The 27,229-nt window shown below is 44.0% G+C and overlaps 1 protein-coding gene across 3 annotated transcripts in view; it reads right to left on the bottom strand.

Annotated features, from left to right (window-relative positions):
- Positions 1-27,229, bottom strand: part of COL22A1 (collagen type XXII alpha 1 chain) — a 263,312-nt gene that overhangs the window by 90,029 nt on the left and 146,054 nt on the right. For all 3 annotated transcript variants that reach the window (XM_064442038.1, XM_064442040.1, XM_064442039.1), the window contains 9 exons: positions 26,805-26,858; positions 20,077-20,130; positions 17,903-17,947; positions 13,037-13,090; positions 11,207-11,260; positions 9,518-9,553; positions 6,734-6,763; positions 5,789-5,842; positions 4,811-4,864 (listed from right to left, as the gene is read on the bottom strand). In XM_064442038.1, coding sequence (XP_064298108.1) covers positions 4,811-4,864; positions 5,789-5,842; positions 6,734-6,763; positions 9,518-9,553; positions 11,207-11,260; positions 13,037-13,090; positions 17,903-17,947; positions 20,077-20,130; positions 26,805-26,858 — 435 coding nt within the window. The remainder of the gene's footprint in view (positions 1-4,810; positions 4,865-5,788; positions 5,843-6,733; positions 6,764-9,517; positions 9,554-11,206; positions 11,261-13,036; positions 13,091-17,902; positions 17,948-20,076; positions 20,131-26,804; positions 26,859-27,229) is intronic.

The following is a 27,229-nucleotide window of genomic DNA, read 5'->3' as shown; positions in this document are numbered from 1 at the left end:
TTTTTCCTAATATCTAATCTAAACCTCCCCTGGTGTAACTTGAGGCCGTTTCATCTTGTCCTATGGCTTGTAACTTGGGAGAAGAGACCAACACCCACCTCACTACAACCTCCTTTCAGGTAGTTGTAGAGAGATAAAGTCTCCCCTCAGCCTCCTCTTCTCCAGGCTAAACAACCCCAGCTCCCTCAGCCGCTCCTCATAAGACTTATGCTCTAGACACTTCTCTGGACACACTCAAGCACCTGAAGGGCTTTCCTGTAGTGAGGGGCCCAAAACTGAACACAATATTCAAGGTGCGGCCTCACCAGGGCCAAGTACAGGGGAACAATCACCTCCCTACTCCTGCTGGCCCCACTATTCCTGATACAAGCCAGGACGCTATTGACCTTCTTGGCCACCTGGGCACACTGCTGGCTCATGTTCAGCTGGATGTCAGCCGGCACCCCCAGGTCCTTTCCAGCCACTATTCCCCAAGCCTGTAGTATTGCATGGGATTGTTGTGACCCAAGTGCATAACCCAAGACTTAACCTTGTTGAACGTCATACAATTGGCCTTGGCCCATGTCCAGATCCCTCTGCAGAACCTTTTTACTCTCAAGCAGGTCAACACTCACAACCAACTTGGCGTCATCTGCAAACTTACTGAGGGTGCACTTGATCCCCTCATCCAGATCATGCATAAAGATATTAAACAAAACTGGCCCCTATGTTCTTGGTCTTAAGCACGATCTTAAGCAATCTGTAACACGGTCTTAAACAATCTGTAATACCCCTCTTGTATGTTCAGATATACTTGTACCACACATCAGCAGAAGACTCTGCAACTGCTCCTAGAAATACATAGTGTAAGCAGAGATGATGGAAGAAATTTTAAGCAGTTACAATGAATGCATTTAAATGAAAGACTAAGCTTGCAGTAGCCATCTTAAGAAATTAAACTGACACTTTCTTTACTATAATGTAAATGGTAACTCTATAAAGAATACGCCTAAAAATATTGGCAACTGTACTATCCCATGTATTCTTTTATTTCTCCAGCAATAACTGGAAAAGCAACTTCAGGCTAAAAGAATATCATACTTACTCTTTTCCTAGAAATCTTCCTGAAATGTATGACCCTATTCCTGTCAGCCAAACTGTCACTAGGGTTTTTGGCACAATGCGTCATCTTCTGTGAAATCTACATACTCTGTAGGTGGCTCCTGCATCATATTTCTAACATCAGCCAACATTGTCCTTGCACAGCTCAGGATCCTTCTGTTCTATTGGACTGTGTTATGAGACATGAATTCCTCTATGAAATTTTTCCAAACACATCTTTTGTCCATTAGTAGTTTGTGTCAGTTGCATTAAAGCTAACTGCAGACTTCTAAGAACTCCAGCAAATGGTCCTATCTGCCTCCCTGTGTCAGGACAGGGGCTCTGTGCTTGTGCCAGCTTCATTTATGTCTTGGTTAAGTTGGTGTAGCACCACATCTTGAAACCCCCCCCATGCATTAAAGAGCAGAGTGATCAGCCAAGCAGGCGGTTAGTGATTTTAATCTGTTCTGTATAAATCTGCTAACAATACCAAAAAATAGTCCCAAATCTGCCTCTAGCTATGTCTGATTTTTCCGTCCTTACCACAGTGAAGAAGGCAACGTCCATGCTAAACACAACGGGCCAAAGCTGCATGTGCAAAGAGCACAGGAGCTTGTGTTCACCCACCCAAACTCCCCTTCTCACAAGAGATGGCCTTTGACATTCCTCCTACCAGATACAGTCACCTTGCAATGCAGGGACATTTACGGGAGACAACTACTTGGCATGACCCAAAGGTGTACCAGGGAACGTGCTCAGTGATGAACAAACCCATGCTCGCACTGCTACTATGGCCGTATGATTTGCTCACACATTTGTATAGCCTTATACTCCTACCCCTATTTACAAGGGGTGCAGAGGTGAAGACATGTGAATGTCTTAGAATAGAATCATAGAATCATTTAGGTTGGAAAAGACCCTTAAGATCGAGTTCAGCTGTAAATCTAACACTGCCAAGTCCTCCACTAAACCATGTCCTTAAATGCCACGTCTATACCTCATTTAAATACCTCCAGGGATGGTCACTCAGCCATTTCCCTGGTCAGCCTGTTCCAGTGCTTGGTAACCCTTTCAGTGAAGAATTTTTTCCTCCAATCAACAATCAAAGTCTTCCAACAAGCCAGGGCTGGAGCCACAAATGAAACTGAAGCATCCTGATGCCGGCCACGTCCTCATCGCTGGATTATGGTGCTAGAGAGCCTTCTTGTTTGGGTGTGTGCAAGAGGGTTTGCTACACCTCTGAGCTGTGGCTTCAGAGCCTGCCCTCAACTCACATCCAGTCATTTAAAATTAGACTAAAACAAATATTTGAGGAGATTTTTGCTCTTGGCATTTTAACTTCTAAGCCTGCCTAGGGAAATGCTTTCTGCAGCCAAATTGATGTAAGATGGTAATCAATGCCTGGATTTATACGCATGCTTTGTCAAGAAGTGTACTAATGGTGAATTGGTAGTATCTGTTCTCTCACCCGCATGTAGGTTATCCATGTAGATCCACCAAGCCCAGGACTTTGATTCATCTCACGTATTCAGTCATTGAATAATGGCCTTTAATTAAAAATATATATCTATCCACTTAACATGTCGGGTAACTAATAAAGACCCTTAGGAGAAGAAGTCTAACTTGCCAGACACAACAGAGTCTAGGGAAACATTCAAAGACAGGATGGATCAAATGACATCTCTAATCAAATGATCATTAGCAGGAGCATTTTGTGTCCTGTTACAGATCCTGACAGATCACTGTCCTTTACCCAGGTAATATGTTCTATTAATCTTATTGAAGAAGCAATGTTTCACAGCAGGCTTTAAAGCCAGGACAGTTCAGAACTTGTCTACTCATAAGTAAAGCACAGCACAGTTATTTGCTAAAGTGATAAGGTGAAATGTTCTAGAGACTGGAAAAGTACAAGAAAACAAGTAAATGCCCTTTTCCACTGTGACATTAACACGAGGCTGCATGTGCCATCATCCCAAGAAGAAGATTCCTAAAAGCCAAGCTTACAGCTCAATTTCATATCATGCATTTCAATGGAAAGTCTGTGGAAAACCACCTACCAAGGAATATATTTCTTCCCTGTACTGTCCTTTGCCCATAAGCTTCCCATGCTCAAAAGCAGCTCTTTCACATCCACTCTTTAACAGCACTGGTGCTGACTCAAGTGCAAAGCAGCACGATCTCGTCTACGGATTAAGCTATGATCAAGTCTCTGTGAATACTTAAAAAAATAACCCAGCAAATTGTGGTACTGAGACTGAAGTAACTGCCTCAACAAAGGTTAAATAGGTATCTCACTTCCACTCTTATTTGTTGTCTACTGAGGTGTTGTTCATACGAATGAGCTGAAGCAAGGAAAGGCACGTTCAGGGCATTCATGTAATGTGATCAGGCCCACTATGAAATTTACTGTTTGTCAGTACTTGAATATTTCAAGACATAACTCTGAGTCAGAGAAAATCCAATTGTTTTTTAACAGGAGGAAACTATGAGGTTCAACAAGGCCAAGTGCAAGGTCCTGCACCTGGGTTGGGGCAACCCCCAATATCAATACAGGCTGGGGGATGAAGGGATCAAAAGCGGCCCTGCAGAGAAGGACTTGGGGGTACTGGGGGATGAAAAGCTGGACATGAGCTGGCAATGTGCACTCGCAGCCCAGAAGGCCAACTGTATCCTGGGCTGCATCAAAAGCAGTGTGTCCAGCAGGGCGAGGGAGGGGATTCTGCCCCTCTGCTCTGCTCTGGTGAGACCCCACCTGCAGGGCTGCGTCCAGCTCTGGAGCCCTCAGCACAGGAAGGACATGGACCTGTTGGAGTGGGTCCAGAGGAGGGCACAAAAATCGTCAGAGGGCTGGAGCACCTCTCCTATGAGGACAAGCTGAGAGAGTTGGGGTTGTTCAGCCTGGAGAAGAGAAGGCTGCAGGGAGACCTTATTGCGGCCTTTCAGTACTTAAAGGGGGACTATAGGAAGGATGGGGCAACCTCTTTAGCAAGGCCTGTTGTGACAGGACAAGGGGTGATGGTTTTAAACTAAAGGAGGGTAGATTTACAATGGACATAAGGAAAAAATGTTTTATTACGAGCGTGGTGAAACACTAATACAGGTTGCCCAGACAGGTGGTCAGTGCCCCATCCCTGGAAACCTTCAATGTCAGGTTGGACGGGGCTCTGAGCAACCTGATCTAGTTGAAGATGTCCCTGCTCACTGCAGGGGGGTTGGACTAGATGGCCTCTAAAGGTCCCTTCCAACCCAAACCATTCTATGATTCTATGATTCTATCTAAGCTCCTGGTGGAGAATGGTACACCAGGTCCTATTTTGTAGGAGCTTCTGTTTCAGTATAGACCAAACAGAATAGAAAGTAATAAATATTGCAAGTGTCTTTGCATTTATTTGACTTCCAGGATAACAGCACTTCTCTGAACTTTCAACCTGTCCATATTACTAGTGGCTTTACACACTCAGAGTCATATCAAGAATCTGCTTGGCAGCAAGGAGCAGGCACAAAGACAGGAGAGCAAATGCCAAGAAACTTTTCTAGGGTCCCACAGTACCCTTGTGGACTCCAAGAGGTACTGAAAGTTGCTGGACCATACAGAAGGACTAGAGGAAAGGATCTAGGCCTCCAGGATCCTTAAATAAGTAGAAAAGTATATGTAAAGTGGGTCAAACCTTATTGAGCAAAGCTGTCCCCAGCCTCTTGGGAATTACTTTAAATAAAAACAGCAACTCACCCTTTGACCTGGTAAACCAGGGACTCCAGGCTTGCCTTCCGGACCAGCCTCTCCCTTTAAAAGCGAAGTTTTAGAAAGTTAACTGAGTAAGAAAAACTAATGAAATATGTAACCACTTCCAAGCTGGTTTGTGCTACCATTACAGCATGGCTACCTAGATAACTCTTACCTGATAATTAAGCTGTCCTGTGAGCAGAAAAGAATAAGAAAACAGCATAGAGAAAAGTGATAATGCCCTGATTAAATACAGAGCACACATCTATATTACATACCTAAAACCAGGTTTACCTAAGTAACACATCTTCACAATGCCATCAATTTTACAAAAACTGATGAACAGTGAAACCAACAAACAATTCAGAAGTGAGGAAACACAGAGTATTTGCAGATGAGGTAGCAGTGACAGTCTGAACTTAGATATGCTGCAGAGTTGGGTTGTAAAATATAACTAGAATAAGCTATAATTAAGTCAAAAGTAAGAATGCTGGAATGTCTAAATTGTTACAAAACTTGTGTTGAAACACAAACACACATACCCAACTCTTATTTTTGATCCATAAAATATTTTAGCCAGGACCTTGTGTCACAAAGCCAACCCGTTTTACAGCAACTGTTCTCTGACCTTCCTTACATGATGGCTTACAAGTTACCAGTGAGTGCCTCTCTGAGATATGCTGAATGCTCATACAGCTCTTCAGGACATTAGGAATAGAAAAACAATCAGGTTCTGCATGACAACAGCCTCGAAGCAAAGTCTGCCTCTGTGCAATGACCGCCCATGTCATGGGTGCCACCTCCATATGTTCAGAGTGGCCACCCACAGCAGGATACCTTCTCTCAGCAGTGAAGAAAACAGGAGGCTGGGGGAACTGTTTAAGTTCTTAGTGCCTGTATAACGCATAAGATTTTTCATGTATGCCTCACACTAGTCTGAGTTTCAGTTTCTGGGAACTGCAAGTGGTGAGAGAAACAACTTACCGGCAGTCCAGGAGGTCCAGGTTGGCCCTGTGGTCCTCGTGGCCCAGGCTCTCCCTACAAAAACATTTATTTTAAGGAAGTGTTAAAAAATCTGTATGAAAAATTATATGGGCACATTACTGATGTTGGACATCTTTACAGGGCCTATACCACCCCTTTCCTTGTAGGTGCCAAAGAACCAGTGCAGGCACCAGCTGGTTTTCTCCTTAATCCTTCAGCTACTCAAATTATCAGAACTCATTAGACTGCACACAGACTGATCCACCCACACTCAGCAGGCATTTATCCATAACTGGCTCTTCGTTTTTTCAAAGGTAGTAACTCTACCAAACACACTGAGTTATCCTTGATATTCCAGTAAAACACTGTGGGTTGAGGTTTGGTGGTGGAGAAAAGCAAGTCTGGCAAAACCGGCTTCCACAGGCATTTCACCTGAGGCAACACAGCTGTGAAGGGCTTTAAAGTATCATTTATATGATGCATATCATTATATTAAATAACAGTAAAATACAAATTGCACACCTACAAACACAAAATAAAAAAATAAATATATTTTATTTATACATAGGACTACAGACTGAAGAAACTGGTGTCTTTTCCCTATTTGAGTGCCGATGTTCAGAGATAAACTCAGCATAAAACTCAAATACAGTTTAACTTTTATATTAACACATCCCTGGACTTAAAGAATTGCGTAGCAGACTCTCTCCAAATCATACTTCTCATTTACGTTAGATTCACTGCACCTGAAAAGGATGTTGCCCTTTTTCCTTTGTTGTTTTTTTTTCCACTGTAAATAGGAAAACTTGTTTCTTGATGTCCTGACAATGCCTCTACCCACCTTAGTTCTGAAGCATTATTTTAAAGCAAAATCTAATCTAACAGGCAGTTAAGTACTTAAAAGCATCCTTGAAAAGGAAAAAATAGATATTGAATCTCTCTTACTTGCTCTCCTTTTAGGCCTTCTGTATGCACCTGCAATAAAAATGCAGAGTCATAAAGGAAAAAAAGAGGAAAGACAATGCAGAAGGTGCCAGGGATGTGGTGGATCCCCACCGCACAATTTTCTCCCCTCGCCGTTCCCTCAAGACGCACACTAACCGCCACAGCTCCTCAGTTCAGGCTGCAGGCTGAGGCATACTTTCTATTTAAGCAGCTCAGACTGACACAAGGTTTGCTCACTCAGTTACCTGTGAAGTGATTTGTGTGGCTGTACAGTGAGAAGGGAATTCATGATCTCATTGGTACAAATAAGTCAACAAATTCCCTGGCTCTTGTCTTATTTTAAATTACAAAGTCATCTTGAGTGAAGAAAGCATCATAAAGGCAGCAGGCTAACTTTGGATATGGTGCATGATGCAGACCTTCCTTCGGCTCCTCGATGCAAGCCACCGTGGTTGTGACTGACAGCTGTCAGTCTTCTCAGCCTGTTTTCCACCCACCTCCTGGAACTTTATGTTCGTTTTCAGGTTTTATACATAGCTTTCAAAATCGCTTGGCAACTACTGTCACATCGCTAATTTCACATTTAAGCAGGACAGTAAAAGGCTCTTACCCAACCAGTTTTCTCAGAGCTCTCTCTTTCTCCCTCCTTTGCTTTCTATCCCATTCTGGGTAAGGAAATTGCTTTCTGCCTTTCTCATGATGACCAAGAATCTTCTCATTCTTGTCTCTAGCAGCCAGTCCTTCTTTGGCACAGTGCTACAGTTAATGTTGCTGGTCTCAATGGCCCTTTAATGCTTTCCACCAATAGTCCAAGAGTGCTGTTTCTTAATTTTAATCCTTTGTTTGGTTGGTTGGTTTTTTTAATATATTGGGGTTGCATGGCAATGTTTTGGTAGTGGCGGGGAGTTGCAGGGATGGCTTCTGTGAGAACCTACTGGAACCTTCCCCTATGTCCAATAGAGCCAAAGCCATCCGGCTCCAAGACGGACACCCCACTGGCCAAGGCTGAGCACATCAGCGATGGTGGTAGCACCTCTGTGTAACATATCTAAGAACGGGAAAAAACTGCTGGGCAACAGCAGCCAGGAGAGAAGAGTGAGAATATGTGAGAGGAACAGCCCTGCAGACATCAAGGTCAGTGAGGAAGGAAGGGGAGGAGGTGCTCCAGGTGCCAGAGCAGAGATTCCCCTGCAGCCCATGGTGAAGACCATGGTGAGGCAGAGTGTGCCCCTGCAGCCCATGGAGGTTAATGGTGGAGCAGATATCCATCTGCAGCCTGTGGAGGACCCCACACCAGAGCAGGGGGATGCCCAAAGGAGGCTGTGACCCCATGGGAAGCCTGCGCTGGAGCAGGCTCCTGGCAGGGCCTGTGACCCTGCAGGGGACCCACGCTGGAGCAGTCTGTTCCTGAAGGACTGTGCCCTGTGGAAAGGACATATGGAAAGGAACCACACTGAAGCAGTTCATGAAGAACTGAAGTCTGTGGGAAGGACCCACATTGGAGAATTTTGTGCAGGACTGTCTCCCATGGGAGGGACCCCACAATGGAGCTGGGGAAGAGCATGGGGAAGAAGGAGTGGCAGAGATAATGTGTGATGAACTGACTGCAACCCCCATTCCCCATCCCCCTGCGCTGCTGCGGGGAGGTAGAGAAAATCGGGAGTGAACGTGTGCCTGGGAAGAAGGGATCGTTGGGAGAACAGTGTTTTAAGATTTGGTTTTATTTCTTATTACCCTATTCTGATTTTGACTAGTAATAAGTTAATTTCCCTAAGTCAAGTCTGTTTTGCCTGTGATAGTAATTGCTGAGTGATCTCCCTGTCCTCATCTTGACCCACGAGGTTTTCATAGTATTTTTCTCCCCGTCTCCAGCTGAGCAGGGGGAGTGATGGAGCAGCTTGGTGGGCACTTGGCATACAACCAAGGTCAACCCACCACAGAAAGTAGAAGGGTTACTCCCTATCTGCTTTTTTACCAGCCCCTGCAAAACTCAATTCTAGGCCTCTCCTCTGCATACTTTGCAGTAATCCTTCTTTCTCCATTTACTTGGGGATGATCTTTTCATACAGACAATAGTAACCCCTGGACATCCTTATGTCCCTGCCAGTGGTGCCTCTGGGGTCACTGAAGGCATTGCTGAAGGCAAAGGGATGCACAGAGGCATGTAAATCTAGAGCCACAGTAAAGATCAACCCCCCTCTCCTATTTTCTCAGTTTGCTTTTTTATCACTGCTTTCCTGATTTCAGCACATCAGCTCCTAGCTGTCTCATATTCCACTAGGGCTTTTTCAGACATAATGCAAGGAAAGATCATTTCCCCTCATCACAAATTTCCTTTTTCTTCTCCCCTCCCAACTCCCACATCCAGCCTATGACAAAGGCACTCAGTAATTCAAGTCAATTCTGAACTTCCATTTGCTTTTATAACTTTCACAGGCTCTACATTCAAAAGACCACTAGGCACCAACTCAGCAACTGTGCTGGAAACCACACAGTCCTGTCACAGTGCTGCTCTCTCTGATACACCTGAGGCAATGCTTTCATTGCCTCTTCAAGTCCTAATCTTCACATTGCAAAATCTCTCAGAATTGTGGCAGTGCATCTCCTTGTTGGAACCCATCACTTGCCTTCTTCAAAAACCTTCAGTGCCTTAAATTTCATTTGTTTCAAAACAACTTTTATGAACACCTCTCATTTAGTAAAGTCATCCCACCCCCAGCTTCCCCCTTCTCTTCTCATGCAATAACGCCTACAATGTTTGAGAAAGCTACAAAAAAATCTTACCGAAGAGCCAGGCAGTCCTGGAACTCCTGGTTCACCCTGCAGGGAAACACGAAAGAAATGAAAGAACATAACATAACACAGAACACAACATAGCACAACACATAACACAAACCAAAAGCAAACCTCCGAGCATGTTTTCCAGTTGCTGTTGTACATTCTTATTTTCAATACCAGACTGTGATTAATAGATATGAACACACAATCCCAATTAAGTCTGTTTTCCCTACGTTGCAGATGAACACACTCAGGAACTAGTTGTGTTCTGTGTTACTGTGATGTTACACATTGATTTTAATGACATTTAGTGATTTAAATGAATGGTGCACTGGATGCACCATAACATTAATTTTGAGCTTCAAAAACCTTACAGTTTGTGTACACATACCACACAAATATGCCTCATTGATGCTCAGATCCCTAACATATCTGCAGGATGGATATTTAGGAGCCAAAATGCTTTTGTTAGTAGTTAATAAGCAAAAAATCTTTGCAAAAAAGAAAAAAAAAAGTGAGAAATGGAACCATTTCCCCCAAGTCATTTTATAGAGCAGAATCATGCTATACGTGTTTGTAGGACACTGAGATGCTACACCCTTCTTTACACGATTTCTTGCCATCTAGACTATCAATTTCTTCCAGCACGTTTTTTTTCCAGCAGTGTCCACTTTTGCATTAGTCTGCACCTAAAGTAAAGGAGATACATTCTGGAGGCTTAGTCTTAAAGCACAAGAAATAGTGGAAAGACAGTCTATACTATGGCAGAAGGACTGAAAAGACACACATCAGCTGCACTGAAAGGAATGGAGCAAGGAGCTAAACATCTTTTGGAAGCACCAGATTAAGCCACTTCAGAGACAGAGATGAAGGATTATGAACTCAAGAGGGCTCTCTACTGCACACGTGATGGAGCAAGACCTTGTTGCTTATCACCACAGTGGATGTGTCCTGCTCGTAGGTGCTTCTGAAACCTCACCTATAGCTGTTGAATCTGAGTGGGAAAGTAAGGGGAAATAGAGAGATTTGCTGCTGATCTCTTCATTCTTGGATAAGGCTCAATGCCTTATTTGGAGGAGAAAAGGAGAAAGAAAATCCAGAATTGGGAATGCCTTTCCACTCATGCCAAAGAACTAGGTAAGAAACTAGGTAAGAACTAGGTAGGAAATACCAAAACCACAACATCACCTTTAGCAAAGATGGAAGCATAAGGCTGCCCCGGGAACTCTAACAACTCTGTAAAATAATGAGGTCAAAATTGCTGCTGAGAACAGTGAATAATTATTTCACAGGTTGGAGGGTTGGGTTTGCTTGATTGGCACTTTCTGAGTCAATTCTATATCTCCTGGGTCAGAAAACCGGCATCTGCACAAACAGATTGACATTTCTACTCACCCTTCTTAGGTGAGGAAGATTTCCTGAGCAAAACCACTCCCTACTTCCTTCTACTCCCACTGTGAGGGTTAAACCAAGAGTAGAGGAGCTATAACCCCACATGATTTAGCACCCACCTATACCCATTTCAGACCGAAGCAACATCAGAAAAGTGGAACGTTTAAATGCATATAAGTTTCACTTATGCACAAATGAGATAAATATTAGGCCAGCAGCCCTGATATATCCAGCACTGGGCACCCAAGGAGGAGTTAACAGATGTGTATCCACACCCCTCCCGTGCACCCCATCCCAACTCACCTTTTCTCCTTTGGTCCCACTGGCACCTGGAGGGCCTGGGCTGCCAGCAGGGCCCTATCAACAGGTAAAATGGAGAGAAAAAGCTTTTTTTTACATACTGCAGGTCATCAATTGCAATTCCCTTAAAGTACAGGAGAAACATAAGGCTGCAGGTCTGGGTATTGGTAGCACAGTTATGTCCCATTGCACTGGGGTAGAAGCTAATACAACACACAAGGCTTCTTTGGCTCTGCTGCTAGAGAGGAAGGGGAAAAAGGATGGAGATGCCACAACAGCCACGATAACAGCAATCCAATTTCAGCTGGTTCAGAAGGATTGCAGTTCAGGGAGTACATCAGTGTCAAATACAAAATTTAGGATAAAATTCAGGCATGAAGATTTGCCCGCTGCTAGATGTCTAGACACAAAAAAGGCAAAAATACTTCAGAAAAACCCAACTTCTGTAATAGCGTGTCGCTTGGAGAAATTGTTCCTTGGAAGTAGTAAAAAATCAGCATCCACCTTGCACATCCCTCTGCAATTTCTCACTTCATCCACATTTGCTGCAAGTATAAACCAGTCCCGTAAACAATGTAATGGGCATAGTGAACATAGTTCATTGTGATTCCAGTGCTGCTTTGAGCACAGGAAAACATTTCCATCTTATAAGGATAGTGATAAACACTAACTAGACAAATACTTCTCAGTATAAGGAAAATGGTGGCTGAGGAACCGAGCAGAGGGAAAGCAATGATTAACTGTCAAATCCCCCATGGACAAGCAGGGAAAATTTAATGCAATAATCTTTATCACCTCACAGAGAGGAAGGTGTAGATTTAACAAAGATTAAGATTGCTAATGATGCTATACCTTACCGTCTAAATACAAAAGACATGGAAAGATACGGAAATAAAAATACTTCTCAACAAAATATAGTTGAAACTCCGGCTGCTAAAAGAGCGATAGCAAAGAACTCAGGCAGCAGGAGGCTGCCATGCTTGTAAAGCACATTCGGGTCAAACCCCAGCCACCTGAGCTGTCCTCAGGATTTGATGTGAGGCTCTTCCACCTCTGCAAATGCAAAAACGTGCCTCCAGATGATCCCTTCCAGAGAGGGAAGCAGCAAGAGCTAGTGAATAGGATGCAGACACAGCAGCCTGAGGGCTTCAAGGCTCAAGGGTGGCAATGATTAGCTGCATGGCTTCTGGCAAATCACTTTTTAGCCTCTGCTTCTTACTCTGTCCTCTGTTATTTGGACCAGAAGATCCTTGGGAGTAAAGGATGCCTCTCATTAGGTATTGTGCCATGAGTAATGCAAACAGTCTTGTGGGATCTATAGATAGCAGTTTTAGACAAAGCATTATCTGCCTAATCAGCAGAAATGTACCGGTCCTTTAGACCATTTCCTAGTTTCATCTTGTCTTAAAAATGTAAATAGTTCCAAGCCTTTCTTATTGAAAACAAATATATTAAATTCAGTTCTCCTCCTTTTATGTTGTGGGAGGGAAAAATAGTTTATAAAAATCAGGCTTAAGCAACTGAATTTTTATATGTACTTCCTTACGTCTTTAATGAAAATTAAGACAAACATCTAACCCATCATGTTTAAAGGACTGGCATTTCCTTTAAGTATATATTGCATTACAATGTAATTCTAAAACCAAAGGAAAAAAAAACAAAAAACGCCAAACCTGTGCCAACAAAGATCCTTAGAATAAGAAGTACAAAACCTGCCAGTGCAGCGGGGTCCTGCCATGACTCAGCAGCCACCAAGGATAAGTCTCAGTTTTAAAGTCAAACTTCCACTCGTTCCAAAGAAAAGCCTCCAGGCACTGAGTATTTGCCACATACCTGTCTCCCCTCCACACCTGGCTTTCCAGGGAATCCATCTAGGCCTTGCTCTCCCTAAAGAAAGAAGGGAAGAAACCACCGTAACTTAAACCTGTGGTGTTTAAGTCACCATTCTGCAAGAGATGTCCGTGTTATCTGCTCCAAGAGTAAGGAATAAGGTGAGAAATTCAAGACAGCTCAACAGAGAAAATGGCTGAAGTCCCCACATCTGTACCACGAACAGTTGCTGGGAGCCTCCCTCCAATAACAAGGAGATGAACCAAGTGTAGTCAGTAGGAAACTTTTGTTTTCTCTAACTTTGCTAACTGTTGGCACTTGTCTGTCCAGAAAACTTAGCCCCATATACCTGGGACGTGAATTTAGAGACGAGAAGCGGCTGTGTGCCAGCTTTCCATGTGGGCATCCTTCGCCTGCCTGCTGAGGCGGGTTCATGTAAACCGGACAAAGTGCACGAGAGGAACATCAGCCCGGAATAGCTCTTACAAAAATAATGAATCCACAATCCAGCAATAGCACATTTTTACTCAGTTAAGAAAAACCTTTCCTTTCCCACTTTTGCTTTCCGTAACCTGGAGGAACAATTAATCCATTCCTATATGTCTTCAGAGCTGGACAGTCCACAAAGTCCACAGGCAATCCATTCCACTACTTTATTTTTTTTTTTAATACCTGAAGATATGTTTTTTTTCCTCGGTACCTAAACCTGACCTTTTCTTGCTGCAGTTTCAGACTAGTATGTCTTTCCTTAACCCCCCACAGAGAACACACTTTTCATCTTTACAATGGCCTTTTATGTATTTGAAGACTTATAAAACTCCCCCTTCAAACTTCTCTAGACTAAACAACGTCAATACTTTCAACTTTTCTTTATGGGCATGTTTTTCAGACCTCTGATCATTTTTATTGCTCTCATTTGTGCACTATCCATTTCTTTCACACCTTCGCTGTAGCTAGGTGCCCAAAGCTGGATACAGCTGAGGCTAACTTTGAACAGAAAGATTATTTCATGTTTTATAGAGTATTCTTCTGTTTAAATCCCAGGATAATGTTGCCTTTACCCAAAACCCCTTTCTGCAGAACAGCTTCTTAATCAGTTTTTCCCAGCCTGTAGCAGTGTGCTACTTGTTGTCGTACGCACACGAAGCATCCTGCAGCTGCCCCTTCTCGATGTCACCTTCTGCCTTGGGGGATTGTGTTTTCAAGATCATTTTGAATTCTGACCCTGACCTCCGTCGTACTTCTACATTCAAACTTCTCTTATTCCATATTTTATAATCCAGATCCTTGATAGAGATGATGACTAGATCAATGACAGACCCCAGCTGAACTTCACTTCTCTCTTACGGGTTGTGGCCCTTGCCCATTCCAGCCTCTTTAGATTAAAACTCTTTGAAATGGGGACTTTCTCTTACTCTGTAAAATGCTTAAACCTCTGTAAAATGAAACACTGTTTGCTTGGTTCCTGCACACACAGCTGAATATAAATTATTAAATACACATACACAGTGCCACTGTCAAGTTGTGCGTGTAAAAACAAATTCTACAACTACAAGGAGTGACAGCAAAATATTACTTTTACTCTACTTTTTTAATGTTTCAGACATTTTAATTCTGATTACTATCCCACAGGATCCCTGTTAGACCTCTGTTATTATCTGCAAACCCACACTTAGGGCATTGGATTTAATTAGGTTCTTTTGAAAATGACATTGATTCAGCAAGTCAGAAATTGATTTGCAAATCATTTTTTTTCCCTTTAGAAAGTCAATCAGTCTCGTAACATGTTATTTCAAAATCATATATCCAAGGAACAAAATTAGAGATACCTGTGCCCTACAGAAAGCAGCTGCAAACCAGTGTCAGACATCCAGATCTACTTGCTTTTGGGACAAAAGTTTCTATGTTAATGGTTTCCTTTACATTGACTGAACTACAAGCATCCTGAATCTGAGACTTTCAGTAAGCAACAGTCTGGCGGATTGCTGACAAAATGTGCAGTGCATTCTCAGGAGAATTTTTAACATCAATTCACTGCAGCAACGATTGCTTCACACATGCTGTTTTAGCTGCCAAAACTGAAAAGTGTCAATATTCTTACTGCTAGTAATAGGGGCTGGGAAAGGCAAATGTATTATTTATACAAATGTATACAATAAAGCTGTTTGAAAATACTCCAAACAATTGTGCTTTCAGTTGTTTCTTCACAAAAATCTGTCATTATGAAAACTTTTTTCCAATCTTTAAAAAAATGTTAGAGAAAGTGTTGGGTTTTTTTTTTTTTCCCAAAAGAAAGAAAAAACACAATAAAATTTTTATTCTCAAACTTTCACTTCAAGACTCCATTTCCTTCCCCTGTGCTATACTGGTTTTTCTGCTTTAACCAGTAGAACAAAGTGGTGAAGAGTCGTAAGCAACTGGGGGAAATCCCAATTCCACACAAAGTTTAGTGCTGTTTTCTGACCTCTACCAGTTAGAAAGTGTAATGATTTGTTGGAAAATTTGTTTTCCAAGAGTCTGTAGGGCCTTGGGAAGCACTGGAGGAGAGCAAACCCACTGCACAGAGGGACCTGGCAGCAGCAGACCAGCCCCGCTTCCTCCTTACATGAGCTCTTCTGCAACACAACAGACAAGGATTTACTGGGTGGAGATATGTTTATGCAGCAAAAGCAATGCCCCATGTCATGTGCCTAAATTAACATGTCAAGTGTTGCATATATTTATGGATTATGATAGCAGGGAAGTGCATCGTGGTTATCTCTGCGGAGCCTGGGTCTCCAGCGAGCCCACTGGATGCACAAGGACATGAGATCTCACTCATATTGTGCAGTGGCTCACCTGAAGTGCAGGTGTAACTGATGATACTGGATTTAGGAACCTCACTATAAAACCTCAATAGTTTCCTCGGAGGTTTGAGGATATAAGAATATAACAGCAGGAAGTATTATGGGATGTTTAGCTTTTTTTGATGCTAGTGTGCAGATTCAATAGACTCATAGTGCATGGGCTAGTGCTCTCATCTGATATAAGAAACACGTTTCTCCTCAGGCACAAAGAAACACAGGTTGCGTAGGTGTCAGTATTCAAGTTACAGACTGAAGAGCAGACAAGAAAATATTTGGCCCGCCGAATTTACGCCCACTGTTTTTGCAGTAGTACTGACTGGTAGAAGTTAAAGCAATGGCAGTGGGTGCTCTGAGACCATCATTAAAGTCTGGAAAAAATCAAAGTACAATTGTTGTAGCAGAGATCTGGCTGCTCCAGGAAAAAAAAAATGAAAAAAAAAAAGAAAGAGCTCTAATTGTGCATATCCTTTTAATGAAACAATACCTAATTCATTTATTCAACACTTTAATCTTCCTCTAGCATAGTCAGCTGCCTGCCCACACAGAGCTCCAGCTTCCTCTCCCATCACGGTGATGTCAGAAAGATGGATTTTCTTCCCAGAGCCAAATATTCCAGAAGATTAGACAACCTCGCCTCCAGAAAGGCAGCGGAGGCACTGGCTAGACACAACACACTGAGCCAGTCCCGCAAAGGGCTGAGGCAAAAGCGTGAGGAAGATAAAGTACAATCCAGCCTTTCGCTGTAGCTGCAGTGGCGAGGATAGGTTATACGAAACATGATCATGGCTATTTCATTATAAACAACAAAATGGACACTGGGAATGGACACCTTAACACATGGTAAAGCAAACCACAGTATCTCACACTAAGGCTCTATTGATCATTTTTCCCAGTGGCAAAAGCTTGGTGTAAATCTCTGGGTTTCTTCTCCAGAAGGAGATGGAAAGTGAGAAATGAAAACAAGGCCGTGGTAGCAAGGTAGTAACTCCCTCCTTTGCACAAGCACATACAGCCAGATATCACTAAAGACAGCTTGAACACAGGCAAAGCTGCCAGACCAGCACTGAGATATTTCTGTCTCAGGACCAGCTTGAGACATAAGCAAGACAAGCCACTGCTCAGGGCTGCAAGAAAGGCTGTGCTGCCTGTTTTACCTGCGCGAGAAAAGGGTGACTTGGTCCAGCTGAGAGCCTGGTGATGCCCCATCTCCCACTGGTTGTCAGAGCAGGAGCGGACCAGCACCCAGTTCTCCTAGCCAGGGGCAGCAAAATGCATTTTCAGAGGCGTCTGTGGGAGCCTCGAGCACCACCTGGCAGGTCTGCAGCAGAAGTGTGTGCACACCTGAGGTGTCTCCAAACACAACAAGCAAAATAAAATAATACAGACTTTGTGTCTGCCCAGATCTCCATTTCAATGCTTATTCCAGCTATAATAGGCACTTGGTCTCTTTCTTGAACCATAAAAGTGGTTCAAATCCCCGAGTGTCCTGTGCTGTGTAAAACAGTTATTTCCAGACAGGAGAGAGGAAGGAGCACCAGTTGGATGAAGCCTTTAACAGACAAACTACCAGGTCCTCATTAAAAATTGAGCTTATGGTGATGGGAGAAGACAGAAACATAGGACATTGGATATTCTGAGCAACTGCAGTGAGACGGGGAAATGCTGGGTGCAGATGTGGTCAGCAGCAGTCAGTGGTCGTTCACAGCTCTCAGGTGGTGCAGACACAGTGTGGACACCCTGCTAGACCTCCTCAGTGGCTTGCCTTCATTAGACTCCTCTCTCCTCCATCCCCAGCTACACACAGACAAGAAGCCCCTAAATGTGTGCTTAGTAGACAGAAGAGATCCGTAAAACCCTCCTGTGCTCCCAGGGGAGGTCATTCCTGAACAGCAGTGGGAGGTGCAGCACAGTGAGGGAACTCCATCATCAATCATCCACCAGAGCTGCTGACCTGGAAGCCCACCCCACCTAGGACACAAATATGAAGAGAAGCCTGGCTTTTCCTAGCATGCAGCAGGAATACCTTGTCTCCTCGTGTTCCCTTTTCTCCTCTTTCTCCTTGTAGACCCTAAAAATATAGAGAAAAGGAGATTATAAAACTCAGTCCAAGTAGAGGAATAGTTATCTCCTCTAATTAGTCACCAAATCACTGTACTGTACACATCTGCACAATCTATTCAAGTGAACCTCAAGGACATTTTCCGTGTTTCCAGTCCTCAAAGCTGGCCACAAGCATGGTCTAAGCAGACTCACGGAGCAGGGTTGACCTGTGGGCCTAAGAACGTCTGTAATATTATATTGCCTGCAGACACACAACCCTCCTGCCAACTGCAGTGTGGAGGGACAGAGAACACACCACAGCTGCAGATGGTCTGGAAAACAACCAATGCTTTGCATTTTTCATGTTGCTCGTAAACAGTGAGGACTTAGAGGACAATGCTGATGGAAAACCGTATCGCATAAACAAGAAAGAATGCCCATGCCTGGTGGTTTTGGATGCAGTAGCTAGGCCGGCAGCAGGTACCTCTAGGTACTGGCAAATGCTAGATAATCCCCGTCCTGGAGGCCCAAGCACATTTTTGCACTGTGAATCTAATGCCAGTGTTCATCTGGACTGCATAATTCATCTCCTCCCAGGTACATCAGAACCATTTGCTGGGACTTAGTCTGATGAAAGACGGCAACGCTAATACAGGCAATCGACTCAACAGGCAGGAACAGATTCCACTTTCCCTTGGCACAGGAAGAACCTTATATTTTATCTTTATTGTAGCAACTGGGCAACCAACGAATGACTACAGGCAGACAAATATGCTCAGTCAGTAGTGAACTCACCAAAACTGCCAAAGCTTAAAATGCTTCTTATTCTAACAACACATTTGCATTTAAACTTCAGTTTATACTACAGTGGAAGCTTACCTCCAAGCTAATGAGAGCTACATGTCTGGGCTTATTTGACCCATAGGATGATTTAGATAATTACTAAGATATTCAGATTTCAGGCCATGGTTGAGTGTAAGCAAACTCTGTACAGCCCTGTCCATCTCTAATGACCCCAACTGAGCCTGCACAGCTTTCCAGACTGCAAAGCAGTAACCCCACTATTTCCAAAAAGCAGATGGCAGGAGGTTTAAGAATATTACTCCTTTAATCCACTAATAACTATGGGGCCCTCATGTGGACTGGGTAAATGATTACTGCCTTGCTCCTCCCCAGAAGTCCAGGCCAAATGTCAATCTTATGACAGAAATGGATATGATCTGCAGTAACAGCGCACCACATGTGCTTTCCTTCTCACCCAAAAAGGTGACTCAAGGAGCAGGAAGGAAGTATCCTTATAGCTATGTCCATTTATCTCATTAATATTGCAAGGGTCTATGGCATGGGCAGGTAATGTCACCCATTCATTTCGTCACCTTCAAGCCTAATACAATTCAGCCTTAGACCATACAGGGAAGCAGCAGGCACCTGGGCAACGACAACAGTGCTCAAGCTGTTTTGAACACATTGGGCCTCTTTGCAGTGAGTTGTAAAGCAAGTCCTTGGCTGACACAGGGAAATCTTTCAGTCTGGCATGTCTGGTACGTCACTAAAGCACACTGGTGTACAGTTGGGTCATTAAACCTCAGAATATCTATCAGCCTTTAAAAACACCAGCTTAAAGCCTGCCTCCATAATTACCAGGTGAGACCACAAGGCAGAGATGCTAACTTGACAGAATCGGATTTATTTTGGTCTTGCTGCCCTTTCATTCAAGGCAGGTTTGTCCCCTGACCCCAAAGGCTATCCCCCTGACAGTTTTGAAAATTTGATTGGAAACTTGCCGAGAGGTGGTGATTTTTTATTGGTGTTATGATGAAGTTTTCAAGCACCATATAAATGGTGCATCAACACAGACGAAAGCAATTGCGTTACAGTGGGAGGATCACAAAATCACCATCTGTTATCTCCATAACCAAGTAATTTCTACCAACATCTCTCTACTGGCTACAGGTCCGTTCTCATTTAAAAAAGTCAGAAGAAACTCAATGAAGTCAAGAAAATGTCACTATTTGGACATAGTACAGGTCAGTGGTCAGACATACCCTATACTGCTTAATAATAATAATAAAATAAAAAAGATAGGTGACCAGAAGACACTACAAAAGTGGAGAAAGTTTCTAGAGTGTCAAAAATTTAATAAGAACCATGACTTACCGGTGCCCCTACGTAGCCTTTAATTCCTGGAGGACCCTGTTTTCCCTCGGACCCCTGGAAGGAATTGAGATACAGTAAAACATCGGAAGCTGTTCCACGTAAAAGACCAAGACTAAAAACAGTTATTCAGAAATGTAGCTTGCACTCCTGGGCTCACAGGGAGCTGTTGAGCTTCTCGACTGCCTCAGCCCTAATACACAGAGCAGTGTCTGACTTTCCAGCCATTCACCCAAAGCGATACCCCGTTGTTTTCCTCTGTCCCCAGTGCATAGACATTAACAAGTTTATTCTTCAGCTTTCAGTCGTGCCCTAAAATGGCAAACTCTTCCATGCGAGTTCCTCTGCAGGTTGTTTCAGAAGTTCTGGCAATGGCGGTCGTTGCCTGCCTGCCGTGCGCAGGGTGACTGAGCTCTGTCTTGACGCCTGAACACGGTGTCGGGAGAACACAGCACAGGCGTACATTGCTGCAGATGCCGCAGCAAAGGCTGTATCCCAGCATAAACAAACCACAGACCTCGAAGTGTTACGAATTTTGAAGAGTAATTGAAAAGAAACAGATCAGAACTATATTCTCCGATGTTTATTTTCAGCGTAAGTGAGAGAAACACAAGAGGATCGGGTACGTTTCAGCAGTTCTTCGGTTGGTTACACACCGACTCTCTCCCTGGAGAAGGTAAACTGAAATGGAGAGCACTCTCACTGTGTGCTTTTCTGTGCCTTACATGCCTGCAAATGGTCTGGATTCTCTGCTGAACAGTATCAGTCCTCAGAGCCATCTTATGGAGCTAGCCTGACAAGGAGGCCATGAGAACTGGTTAGATGTACTATACCACCTATTCGGCTGACTGTTTTCTTACTTATCTTACTTTATTTTCTCCTTTCTCATCTTCTTAACTCCTGTATTGGGTGGCTGTAGTGGATAAGACTTCAAAACAGATCAAGATTTCATTTTTAAATAATTTCTATGTTTCATTTTAATAGATGATTCTTATTAAAAAAAAAAAAAATTAAAAAAGTGAGAAGTGTTTGCCATTAACTGTTAGGAGAACCAAGGCTTTTTTGTCCTAGTGCAAGTGCCCAGGAGGCTGGTCATGCCACACCACTGTTTACACATGACTTAGACCAAATGACAATCTCATTTGGAGCAGTCATTAAGCGCAGACCTGGCAGGCTGGACTTTACTTGGCTAGTGTTTCACCTCTGCTTTAAGCAACGCATTGCCAAAACTGTCCCCTCCCTGTGCCAGAGAGGAATTGACCTGTTAAAGAAGATGAAGCCGTGCCCTGAACCTTGTGAAAAGTTCATCAGCCCAGCTGTAAAGTGATTGAACCTGTGTTAAGTATGGAAGTGAACCAAATAAAAACCCTGGGGGGGAGATTCACAAACAGGGTAACAAGAGCTGGGCTTAGGCACAAAGATGGCTCTGGGGTCTCTACAACATCAGGCACCAGAGGACCTCTGCAAGGTCAGGAAGTGGTGCAAGCCCTCTAATGGCAGAGGGAAAGCAGAAGAGGTAAAACTCTGCCATCAGCCCACAGAAGAATACTACTATCAAAGTGTAGGCAAAACCCCTACAGAAATAGATGCCGGCTTCAAGTTGTCCAAATAATAAAAGTGTTATGTTCAGTACTGTTACATAAAACATGACTATAACACTCAGCCAAACTTCCAAATAGAGAAAATGGGTTTGTCTGAATGAGAAGACTTGCTGATCCCACTCTAGGCCTGTGCTGAGATCATGTCTGGTAAACCAGAGAAGTGGGAGACCTTTGACAGCTGAGGCAAAGAAGACGGAAATTTGTCAAAATTAAACTCTTACCTAATACTTTATATTTTAAAGGCATGATTTTTTTTCCCTCTTCCTCTGCTTTTTCTATCAAGTGCAGATAACTGTCAGTTCAGATGGGAATGCTATAGCTATGTCAGTGCCACAGCAATGACAGCCATGAAAAACCTCTTTAACATTTTATTAAAGATACAGAAAATAAAGAAGGAAAAGGCTGAATATTTGCTGGAGGATTTTACAGGCTAAAGGGCCTGTTCTCAAAAATTCAAGCTTTGTTTCTCTGCTATAACATCATACAGTGAGGGACCTGAGCTATTGCCTTTTTCTCTGGACCCATTTACGCCACTTAAATTAACCTGCCAGGTCCCACATATTTATGTGAGAGCCTTCCCCACTGACCAGTGGATATTTCTTGCCACCTCAGACCACCGTGGGGTCTTCCAGAAGTTCCAACACTGATTAGCACAAGGCTGACTGAGACCTCTTCTCTGCTTCTACCAGCTCATAGCCAGCAAGATCAGAGAATCATAGAATGATAGTATCGTAGAATCATTATGGTTGGAAAAGACGTCTAGGATCATCGAGTCCAACTGTTAACCCAACACCCCCAGGCCTCCTAAACCATGTACAGAAGTTCCATGTCTACACGGCTTTTGAACACCTCCAGGGATGGTGACTCCGCCTCTCTGGGAAGCCTGTTCCAAGGCCTGGCAACCCTTTCAGTAAAGATATTTTTTCCTAATATCCAACCTAAACTTCCCCTGATGCAGCTTGAGGCCATTTCTTCTCGTTCAATCACTAGTGACTTGGGAGAAGAGACCAACACCCATCTTGCTACAACCTCCTTTCAGGTAGTTGTAGAGAGCGATAAGGTCTCCCCTCAACCTCCTCTTCTCCAGGCTAAACAACCCCAGCTCCCTCAGCCGCTCCTCTAAGACTTGCTCTCCAGACCCTTCAGCAGCTTCTTTGCCCTTCTCTGGACATGCTCCAGCACCTCAGTGTCCTTCTTGTACTGAGGGACCCAAAACTGAACACAGGATTCGAGGTGCAGCCTCACCAGTGCCGAGTACAGGGGCACAATCACTGCCCTGCTCCTGCTGGCCCCACTATTCCTGATACAAGCCAGGATGCTGTTGGCCTTCTTGGCCACCTGGGCACACTGCTGGCTCATGTTCAGCAGGCTGTCAATCAACACCCCCAGATCCTTCTCCACCAGGCAGCTCTCCAGCCACTCTTCCCCAGGCCTGTAGCATTGCCTGGGGTTGTTGTGACCCAAGTGCAGTACCTGGCACTTGGCCTTGTTAAACCTCATACAACTGACATCAGCCCATTGATCCAGCCTGTCCAGATCCCTCTGCAGAGCCTCCCTACCCTCAAGCAGATCGACACTCCCGCCAAACTTTGTGTCATCTGCAAACTTACTGGGGGCACACTCAATCCCCTCATCCAGATCATTGATAACTATATTAAACAAGACTGGCCGCAACACTGAGTCCTGCCAAACTCTGCTCGTGACTGGCCACCAACTGGATTTAGCTCCATTCATGACAACTTTCTGGGTTTGGCCATCCAGCCAGTATTTTACCCAGCAAAGGATACACCTGTCCAAGCCATGAGCCGCCAGCTTCTCTAGGAGGATGCTGTAGAAGACAGCGTCAAAGGATTTACTAAAGTCCAGGTTGACAACATCCAGAGCCTTTCTGTCATCCACTGGCGGGTCACCTGGTCACAGAAGGAGATCAGGTTGGTCAGGCAGGACCTGCCTTTCATGAAGCCATGCTGGCTGGCTGGGCCTGATCCCCTGGTTGTCCTGCACATGCCTGGTGAGCGCACTCAAGATGAACTGCTCCATAACCTTCCCCAGTACCAAGGTCAGGCTGACTGGCCTGTAGCTCCCCAGATCCTCCTTCTGGCCCTTTTTGTAGATGGGCATCACCTCAGCAAGCCTCCAGTCATCTGGGACCTCCCCTGTTAATCAGGACTGCTGATAAATGATGGAGAGCGTCTTGGCGAGCTCCTCTGCCAGCTCCCTCAGTACTCTCGGGTGGATCCCACCTGGCCCCACAGACTTGTGAGTGTCCAGGTGGAGCAGTAGGTCATAAACTGTGTTCTCGTGGATTATGGGGGGTTTATTCTGCTCCTCTTCTCTGCCTTCCAGCTCAGGGGGCTGACTATCCTGGGGATAACTGGTAACTGGTCTGACTATTGAAGATTGAGGCAATGAAGGCATAACTTACTACCTCAGCCTTCTCCTCATCCTCTGTGGTCATGTTCCCTTCCACAACCAATCAAGGATGGAGATTCTTTTTGTTAATGCATTTGTAAAAACATTTTTTGTTATCCCTTCCAGGATTTGTTATGCCTATCCAGTGGCCAGGCTGAGTTCTAGCTGGGCCTTTGCCTTTTTAATTTTCTCTCTGCATGACCTAACAAGGTCCCTGTACTCTTCTTGACTTGCCTGCCCCTTCTTCCCAAAGTGGTCAACTCTCCTTTTTTCCTGAGTCCCAGCAAAAGTTCCTTGTTCAGCTAGGCCAGTCGACTTCCCTACCGGATCATGCATCCTTCTTGGTGATTAATGAAGTTTACTCACCAAGTCTGATGAAAAAGGTAAAAAAAAAAAGCTAAAAAACGCACACATTTTTACGATGAAGGCAGTGAGCTAGGAACAATCTACCCTGGAGATTTCACCAAGCAGCAAAAGCAGTAAAACCGGAGATGACATACCGAGGCCATTTCATTCCTGTAACCCATACATGTACCCTAATGGGCTCATCATCCATTATGGTACCTCTGTGGATTGAAGTCCTATTACCAGAAGTCTGCAGGACCCTTATATGTGCTACTGGAAGCTTCACACAATTAATGAGGTCTGTAAAAGCTGTGAGGCACCTCCTTAAAAGAAAGTGCCGGCAATTCCTGCTGAGGCAAAAGATTGGAAATCCCTCAGCCAAGCAGATAAACAGGGGGCTGAATTTCCTGGGATATATGTACAGCTGCTGAGCATGCACTGCGCTTGCCTGGCTTGATGCAAATTAAGACGGATTGACCTAGGAAGAACCGCATCCCAGCCAACCTGAGAAACTGCAAGGTAGCTCTCCATGCAGGCTGGGGTAGAGCTCAGAGCCACTGTTGTGATGCTGATGATTTCAACTAAAAATAAGTGATGTGGCAAAAAACAGCCATTACAACAGTAATTGGAGATGTGACCTTTCTGATTGCTCCACCTCTGCCCACCTCTACACACCCCGCTCCACACCAGTGAGGTGGTTGGTCTTTACACTGAAGAGTAAAGGAATGTGGATTTATACTTCAGATTTTGAAGCCCTGTCAGCAAAGTTAGGATTATTTCTTAAAATAGCTCAGGCCAGAATCCAGCTCAAGGATGCTGCATATAGACAGTACATCCGTTGAAGTAAATAAGTCACTGTGAAAGCACACAGTCATTTTATATTTAGCCACTGTAGCTGAGAGGATGAGGTTAGCCAAGCTCACCTCTTCCCTAGGAGCATTTCGCACTGCCTAGTCAGATGTCTTTAGGTCCAGTCCCACCAGTACCTATTCTGCCCACTCCCTAGTGCTGAACTTCTGTTCAGCATTGCCTCATTACTTGGCTGAACTATACATGCCTGATGATCCTGGTGGGAAATATGGAGCATTTTCCAGGATCAAGCCCTTCTGGAGGTAGATGTAGATGCCTCAGTTTAGTTTGATTTATAAAAGCTTTGCAAAGCAAGAGTGAGGATCTTCATACCACAAGAAGCATCTTGTAGCCTACTGGTTTATAATCCCACTCCGGGAAACATGCAGGACAGAGAGAAAATATGTATTTGTGGGTGATGCATCCATTCATATCATCCACTCCAAAATCCCACTGAAGGGCAAAATGATATCCAGAGCACCTCCACCCAGCTCAGCCCAGCCCTGCTTCACAGCTGTCATTTATCCCCTGCTGAAGATGCCATGCAGCTTCCACAATGAACCCCTTCGTGTTGCTGAAGGCAATATGGCTCCCGCAGAGAACCATGGGAGGGCTGCCAAGTGTTTCCACTAATCCACAAACACACCATTAGTTCCAATACCCTCCTGATGAGACTTTAGGAAATTATGAACATTTGCCTCTATGAAAAAAAGACATTTTGGAGAAAGGGCTTCTCCATAGCTGAGGAACCCAGAAGGACCTACGTAAATGAACTGCTTCATGGACTCCTCCCAGACAGAGCCAAACAACAATCAGGACTACATCTGGAAAGGCATTCAGGTACTTAGCTCCTATTTGAGGACATCTTTTGTGTTATAACAACAAGACTGAAACCTCCTGAGGGGTAGTTATCCCTCAGGAAAAGGCAAGGAGAGCTGAGACTTTGAAAGGCAGTTAAAGAATTGCTCATGAGAAAGGCTTCAAAGTTTAGATGCACTTCTGACACTCAACTATGTCTCATCAGCTTCCCTTTTCAGAAGCACCTTGTTTGAAGCAAACTCAGTTATGTAAGCACTGGCTCAAATTCTGTATCACTTTGCTACTGCCTACTGGTGCAAAACTGATGCTCCCAAAACAGGCAGAAACATCCAGGCTAGGATCGCTCCATGATTATTTTTTTTTTCAGTCATAGAGTAGGGATAATATTTCTCACCTGCATCGTTGTGAGAGTTGGGAAGGCTTACTGAAGACATGAAGCAAGGCTTATGTGCCCCAAAACACGTTCTCCTCACCTTCTCCAGCTATGCTGTTGATTGAACAAGAGGTATTTCTTCTTTTTACATACCTTGCCTAATTGCTGATAGCTTAGCAGAGCCCTGATGAAAACGAGCTTTTTGAGTTTCTTCATTCACCAGTGAGGATATCAGAAGTCATAAACTAAAAGTAATTCAAGCAATCCACACATATAAAAAGTCAGTGAAAAAAATATGCCTGCCCATGTAAAGAAAAAAATGGAAAGCTTACCTTCGGACCTGCTGGCCCAGGCAGTCCAAATGCTCCTGGCTGTCCTGGCTCTCCCTGCAAGTAACAGCAATATCAGTGGTAAATGCTAATCTTATATATATAAAGGCTAGGATGGCTCGAAACAGTCATTATATACAGCTTTAGAAATGGAAGCTCTATCCAATATCTACAGTCCTGAGTACCACTATCCAGAGATCTGAAAGGTTGCGCTGTGCTTTCTTCACAAAAATAAACTCAGGAAGAGACAAACCAAAAACTGAAGCAGCTATTCATCTGCTTTACAAACACAGTTACCTAAGTAGCAAGAAATGAGTTCCCTAAGTTGTGAACAATATGCACTGACTATAATCTACGAACCTTTCCTTGGAGATAACATAATACATTTGTTCTTGAGCAGCGACATTTTAGTGCAATAAACATGTCCT

The sequence above is a fragment of the Phalacrocorax carbo genome, chromosome 2 (genome assembly GCF_963921805.1).
Source record: "Phalacrocorax carbo chromosome 2, bPhaCar2.1, whole genome shotgun sequence".
NCBI classification, from domain to species: Eukaryota; Metazoa; Chordata; class Aves; order Suliformes; family Phalacrocoracidae; genus Phalacrocorax; species Phalacrocorax carbo.
This window is presented reverse-complemented; position numbering and strand designations above follow the sequence as displayed.